A 7,142-nucleotide genomic window follows, 5' to 3' on the forward strand; every position below is an offset into this window, starting at 1 on the left:
CACATGGTCCATGTATTGTGGCTTGCCGCTTTCAATATAAAAAAAACAAAACACTTTCATGGCTATAGAGTTTAACTGAACCTGCGTCTTGGTCTCAGGTTCAGTTACTGCGCTGGCAGAAGCCTGCCGCTTGGGCCCGATGAGCAGAAGAGACAGGGCCCATTGCGGGCCCCCTCTGCTCATCGGGCCCCATATGCCAGTCAAGGCAGTAATGCACTGATGGCGGCCCTGCCTAAACCTAGTATTTACTGAACATGCCTCTCCTAGGTGACAACACTTCTCTTCTTAATGTCAATTACACAATAAAAACTCCCTTGAGCAATCCAACTAGATAATAAGATATCATGTCCTCACAAAATACAGTGAAGTAGAAGCAATTACAGGGTTTTTGGTAAACAATGACATATTGCTAGAACCTAATTCCTGGGACCCGCACCAATCCCTAGAACAAATGGGACACTGGTCCTTTATATCATTTACCTGCATAGTATTGTGCCTATCATCTGTACAGGGAATTACAACACGTCTCCATGAGCTTAAATGGTGTCAAAGGGAAGTTACATATAGTAAAATTCACTATAGTGCAATAATACCGTCATGTCCCTTTAAATTATCAGTGAATTCTGTCACCATGGCAATAAACAACCAATAGGATTGCTAGATTTGAATTTGAAGAAAAACACAAACGTCAGTTATTCTCAGTCTGTTCTATCTCAGCGGAGAGTGAAGACGGACACCTGCGGCCACCGCGACATTTCAGGTATAAACCTGTAATATTATATAAGTGACGGCTGATTTATCTCATCACATATTCATACAGAATAAGCCAAGATGGACAATAACCACAATAACCTGACACAGACGGTGTTTCCCAAAGTTTCCAGTAACAGTACACCCTGGTCAATGGCATCTGCCCAAATGGCCAAAACCTATTCTGACTGTTCTGCTATTTTACAGGATTTTGATAGATTGCGACACCAGTGAAGCCCACAGTGAGACCATGTGGACCGGACCTTCATCCAGCGTTGGATCAGGTGAGATTCCTCACACTGTTAGGGTATGTGCACACGTTGCAGATTTCCTGCGGATCCACAACGTTTTTTTCCACGCAGAAACGCTGCAGATCCACAAGTGATTTACAGTACAATGTAAATCAATGGCAAAAAAAATGCTAATGGTGCAGAAAAATCTGCACGGAAAACGCAGCAGATTCAAAAAAGGACCATGTCAATTCTTTTTGCGGATCTGCTGTGTTTCTGCACCTATTCCATAATAGAAATCCGCAGGGGTAAAAAAAGGAAGAAATCCACACAAAATCTGCAAAAGAAACGCACTAAAAAAAAGCAATAAAGCGCAGATTCTGACTTGCGTTTTCTGCCAAGAAATGCAGAATCTGCACCGAAAATTCCACAGTCAAATCCACAATGTGTGCATATAGCCTTAGACAACCATTCTCTGTCCTGTGGTCAAGTGGCTCCCAACGGCTTCACCTTTCTTTATCTTTGGGATGTGTCAGGTTTCCAGTAATTTTGGGGGTAAATATAGAACTGCAGATATTTGCTGTAAAAAATACCAGAAAGCTAAACTGATCCCCAACAAAGGATGACATTGCCGGTCTGAGCAGAACGTGAGCTTCATAGGTAGAGAGGGGAATCCCATCATTGGCCATGAAGGCTACAGAAGGATTGCGTCTTCCATGGACAAAACACATTTTTCTAGCTTCTTGTTACTGACATTTCTGTTCCTAGTACTTAGTGGGATGGGTAGCAATATGGTGGTCAGCAGTGCCGCTCTGCCACATCCTCTCTGTATGGTTATGGGTGATCCTTATATTTGGTTCTTTTCACCTTCAGTTGATATCACACCGGAGGAGGCATTCAGAAGACTGGCCTTCTGTATGAAGTTTCTGCCGTCACCCCTCTACAAGATGGAGGTTAGTGAGAAGAGGACTATACCGCTGCCTTTAATTTTACAAGGGTGTATAGGAATGTCTTATTACATGAGTAACTTAATCTGCTGTCTTCTTAGCGCCTCATGCCGACCAGCCCAGAAGCCCAGAAGAAATATACAACAAGGCATGAATATGAAGAGCAGCCTGCACCATCCATGAAGACCCACATCACAGAACAAGAAGCAAGGGCGATGCGGGCTAAAGTACTGTGTATGGACCTGGATGAAGAGCAGCTAACCCAAAAAGAGGAAAGGAAGAAAAAAAAGGTCAACATCACAATTAAGATCGGCGCCGGAAGAGAGACCCCGACAGAGGCAAGAAGAAGCGGCAGAACAGAGGCCAGAAGAAGCGGCAGAACAGAGGCCAGAAGAAGCGGCAGGACAGAGGCCAGAAGAAGCAGCAGGACCACGCAGTGCCACATCCTCCAGTATATTAACCAGTATTTGAGAGGAAAGAAGAACATCATCTGGACAATCCTGCTAGGACCTCTCAGCCGATAACATCATATACGGCAAATACTGGGAGGTAAGTATAAAAAAAAATAGTAATAAGAGCGGTAAAATATTAGAGCAGCAGTATAATAATATTAGTAGGCAAAACTGTAATATTAACTATCATAGTAGTAACATAATAGTAGAAATATATAATATATATTTATAGTAGTAATTATAGTAAAAAATGGTAGGAATAAAAATGTAAAAGCAATAATATTAGTAGTTATAACTGGAGGTTTGTTCTAGCAGTAAGTAACATAGTGACCTTAATATTGGTAGGGGCAAAGCATTAATAATAATTAATAATAAACAATTAATTACAGTAGTATAAATAGGATATCGAGAAGTAGTTGTCATAACAAGGTAGTCAGCTAGTATTAACAACTATTCTATTAATATAACACTATACACATTTTATTAGAATTTGGCGGCTTGATCCAGGGTCCTAGGACTGATCGCCTTTTCCCGGGGTCAAGAAGGAATTTTTCCCTTCAGACACAGATTGGCTGAAAGTGTCCAAGGGTTTTTGCCTTCTTCTGGATCAAAAGCATATACATAGTATAGTAGTAATATTTATAGTAGAAAAGGTACAATAGTCTTTTTATAGAAATAGCAAAAAAATAATTACTGCTACAATTGTAGAATATTTATAATAAGGAACTAAAAGGACAAAAAGCATAAAATAATGATAATAGTTATTAAATTAGTATTTTAATAATAAGCATATAGTAATGATTTTAGTTTTAATATTAGAATAAATATTACTTCAAATAGAAACAATAATAATAATAATAATAATAATAATAATAAATAAAAAATAATAGATAATGTAGGAGAATAATAATAACCATAGTATTAGTTGTAGGGTTTGATCCAGGGTTCTAGGACTGATCGCCTTTTCCCGGGGTCAAGAAGGAATTTTTTCCCTGAGTCACAAATTGGCTGAGTGTGTCCAGGGTTTTTTGCCTTCTTCTGGATCAACAACTTTAGACATAGGAGCTTTATTTATTCCGGTTAGTGTAGTGTTAGTGTAGGGTCCCATCTGAAGAGGTCGCCTTGTCGTTGGCAGATGGGCTCGCACAATTTGATCAAAATGTGCGCCAAGAACCTCACATTTCTAGGAGCTGTGTAATAAATATGGCCATTTACATATTTGCTCTGGCAGAATTTTGTTGCCTCTTTTCTTTCTTGCTTTTGCATTGCAACTACAGCAGCTGCTCCTGCAAATTTATTTCAGTTTGTTTTGTTAGTTTACTTTCTTTCTGGATTAACACCTTTAGACATTATGACCTTACAACTAGTTAGTAATAATTTAAGTATGGCTATAGGGTAAAATTGGTGATAATTTTAGATACTGAGAGAAATTATACTACAATTTCTGTTATTTTTTTTTTTTTTTTAAGAAAACCACATTCACACGTTTCCTTTATGCTTCCAAGTTTGATATCAAAGGCACCATATGGACATTTATATTCATTTTCAGCTTTTGATTCTTAGTTAGGTCTCCTTGATCCCTATAGAAATGTCAGTAATAAATGGACATACCTTACATTTGACACCCATAGTTCGATGCATAACTGTAACAAGTAACCATATAGCCCAACGCTGGAGTTATACACCACACTATCTTCACATTCAGAAGTAGAACATGAAAAACTCTACTTTCTAATATGTCTTGTACTCCACAGTTCTGGATTGAAATGGGTTGTCTGGTGTATAGCGTCACTCTTCTCTTTAGGCTGTGTTTGGTATTGCAATAATAAATGTAATTCAAAGGAAGAGGGAATAAACATTGCGGGACGAATCATCAGCAATCTGAAATACGCAGGCGATTTAATATTGATAGTAACAAGCGTAGATGGATTTAAGGACTTATTATGGAGTGTCCAGATGGAAAGCTCAACCATGGGACTTTTACTCAACACAAAGAAGACAAAGATATTATTGACTACTGACAGGTACAACCAGACACATTTGAGATAAACGGCGACAAACTGGAAGTTGTAAAAGACTTCCACCTACTCAGATCGATGATCACTCAAGATGAAATGACAACACCAGAAGTAAATATCTGTCTAGCTATGGGCAAATCAACAATGAAGACACTGGACAAGGTCTTCAAATTGAGGAACATGTCACTGGCGATGAAGACACGGTTTATGCATAGTTTTATCTTTTCTGTGGTAACGTACATATGTGAAAACTGGACAATGAAGAAACAAGACAGAAGAAGAATCAATGCCTTTTGAAATGTGGTGCTGGAGAAAGATGTTATCAATACCATGGATTGCAAGAAGAACAAACAAATCAATTTTGGAACAAATCAAGCGGGAAACGTCACTCAAAGGACCCATCACCAAGCTACGACTTGCCTACTTTGGGCACATCATACGAAGCGAACAATCACTGTAGAAGGACAACATGATTGGAAAAATAGAAGGAACAAGGAGAAGAAGAAGAACCCAATGGCTTGATACAATCAAGATAACGGCGGAAAAGACCCTGGTGGACCTATATAGGCTTACACAAGATCGATCTCCCTGCAGATTGTTCATCCATCAAGTCGCCATTGCTCCAGACTGAGCTGAAGGCCATGAATCAATAATTAAATAGTGATATACTGTCGCTATGAAGCGATGGCCGGGCGACCACCACGGTGCAGGAAGACTACTGTACACAAGATGAGGTGCAAATAACAAAGAGTAGATTTATTGGGAGGCACTCTCTGGGCCCAAGGGATGTACTGGGTCTTCGGCACTCCGGCGGTCCCCCTCAGCAGCTCATTCAGGGGACCCGCCACCTTCGCGAAGTCTTTGACAAACCGGCGGTAGTAACCGGCAAGCCCCAGAAAGGCCTGAAGTTCTCTCACCGTGCGAGGGACTGGCCACATCTGGATAGCAGCCACTTTTTTCTGGTGAGGGTAGAACTCCATCTTGTGACACTATGTGGCCCAGGTACTCGATCTCTCTCTTGAAGAGGTGGCACTTCTTTGGCTCCAAACAGTCCTATAGGGAGGATGAAGGCAGTTTTTTCTCTGTCTTTCTCTGCCACGGCTACTTGTCAGTATCCGCTTGCTAGGTCCAGGGTGAAGAAGTACTTAGCTTTCCGCAATGCTGTCAAGGATTCCTTGATGCTGAGCAATGGATACGAGTCTCGAACAGTGCAGGCATTGAGTTTCCTGTAGTCTACACAGAACCGGATGGTCCCATCCTTCTTCTTGACGAGCACCCAAGGGCTCTGACTACTCTGCACCACTCCTGAATCCAGCATCTGCCTCAGTAATGTTTTCACCTCTTGATACATCTTGGGCGGGATCTGCCGGTATCGTTCTCGAATTGGACAAGCTTCTCCGGTCGGTATCTCGTGCGTGATTGCTTCAGTACAGCCGAAATCCTCGGCATGATGGGCGAATGCGGCCTGATGTTCCCACAGCATAGCTTCTATTGCTTGCGCACGCTCAGGGCCCAGAGCCTTCACATCCACTTCCATTTGATTAAGGATGACCCGTCCACTCCACTCCGGGGATGGCGTCTCTTCGGCCCCCACAGAAACTGCTAGGGTCCACCCCGCACCTTCTTTCGGCGATAAAGACATCTTCTGACTCACCACTTCGCCCTTATGTAGGTACACCAGGGCCAGATCTGTCCCTCGTGGCAAGGTGACCGCCCCAGGGCCCACATTCAAAGCTCTTATGGGGACGTGTCGCACTGGACCACAGCTATTGTACGAGCTATCATGACTTCTTGGTCCACTCCTCCGCCTACCACAGGCTGAACAATCACTTCCAACCCGTCAAGGTTGCGATGCGTCCCCACTGGAAGGTATACTATAGTTTCTCGCTCGGGAGGCAGGATTACAGGTTCTTTACCAGGAACCCTGATGACCCCTACCGTCTGATAGGATGGCACACTCTTCTGCGTCCCACAGACGCGGATCAGTCATTGAAGAGCTTCTTGAGTACGCTTATGTGTAGTAGCCTTCTTCCAATATACAGGTCCCCGTTTGGTAAATATAATCTGATCGAGTTCACATAGGATATTCATCCCCAGTATGACAGGCACATCTTCTTTGATAGGCTCAGGGACTAGCAGGATCCCTTTTCTCCCCACTTCTTGTCCACAGATTCGAATATTCATCCACACGACCCCTGTGACCGGGATCAGTTGTTGGTTGGCAGCAAACAACCGGATCAATGTCTCTTTTTCTGGCTGGGCCAGGGCCTGGAAATGCTGTTTGAAATACGTTTCTGGCATCGTCGTCACTTGGTATCTACCAAGCAATCCACTAGAACTCCCTCAAATTCAGCACGTAGGAAGGGACTCCCAGCAATCAAGTGTTCGTTATGATATGGAGCGGCTTCTCTCCTCGCCTCCCCCGCAGAGTGCCACATTACTGCGGGGGTTGGTAGTTTAACGGCGGCTCCCGCTGGCCTTGAGTATAGTTCCGACAGTCTCTAGCAAGGTGCCCCCATCCTCCACATTCCCAGCATTGGATGCCTCCTCCTTGCCAGGGGGCACCTTGAGCCTGTCCTTGTGCCTCCGATGCCTGAAGGGAGGGGGCTTGTTCCCACTGATCCCTTGTCGGTCGGGCTGAAGAATGGCTGCATGAGTATGGTGGGTCAGGCTCTTGTAGTTCCCCCACTCTTCGCTCCATCTGGGTCAGTTTCTCTTGCACGTTAACAAGGGACCGCTGCAAGT

The 7,142-nt window shown here is 43.2% G+C and overlaps 1 protein-coding gene across 1 annotated transcript; it reads left to right on the forward strand.

Annotated features, from left to right (window-relative positions):
• Positions 1 to 723: 723 nt before the first annotated feature.
• Positions 724 to 2,529, forward strand: LOC143785694 (uncharacterized). The gene is made up of 4 exons (XM_077274771.1): positions 724 to 760; positions 958 to 1,034; positions 1,854 to 1,933; positions 2,029 to 2,529. Exons 2-4 carry the CDS (start codon positions 1,001 to 1,003, stop codon positions 2,449 to 2,451), a joined length of 537 nt encoding a protein of 178 aa, XP_077130886.1. The 5' UTR covers positions 724 to 760; positions 958 to 1,000; the 3' UTR covers positions 2,452 to 2,529.
• The last annotated feature ends 4,613 nt before the right edge of the window (positions 2,530 to 7,142 follow it).

Source organism: Ranitomeya variabilis, chromosome 7 (genome assembly GCF_051348905.1).
Source record: "Ranitomeya variabilis isolate aRanVar5 chromosome 7, aRanVar5.hap1, whole genome shotgun sequence".
In the NCBI taxonomy this organism is placed as follows: domain Eukaryota; kingdom Metazoa; phylum Chordata; class Amphibia; order Anura; family Dendrobatidae; genus Ranitomeya; species Ranitomeya variabilis.

Bases quoted from the DNA above. Each gene is read 5' to 3' on its own strand.
- LOC143785694 (XM_077274771.1), top strand. From the start codon at position 1,001: ATGTGGACCGGACCTTCATCCAGCGTTGGATCAG. The intron at 1,035-1,853 runs GTGAGATTCCTC...TTTCACCTTCAG, and splicing joins TTCATCCAGCGTTGGATCAG to TTGATATCACACCGGAGGAG. The intron at 1,934-2,028 runs GTTAGTGAGAAG...CTGTCTTCTTAG, and splicing joins CACCCCTCTACAAGATGGAG to CGCCTCATGCCGACCAGCCC.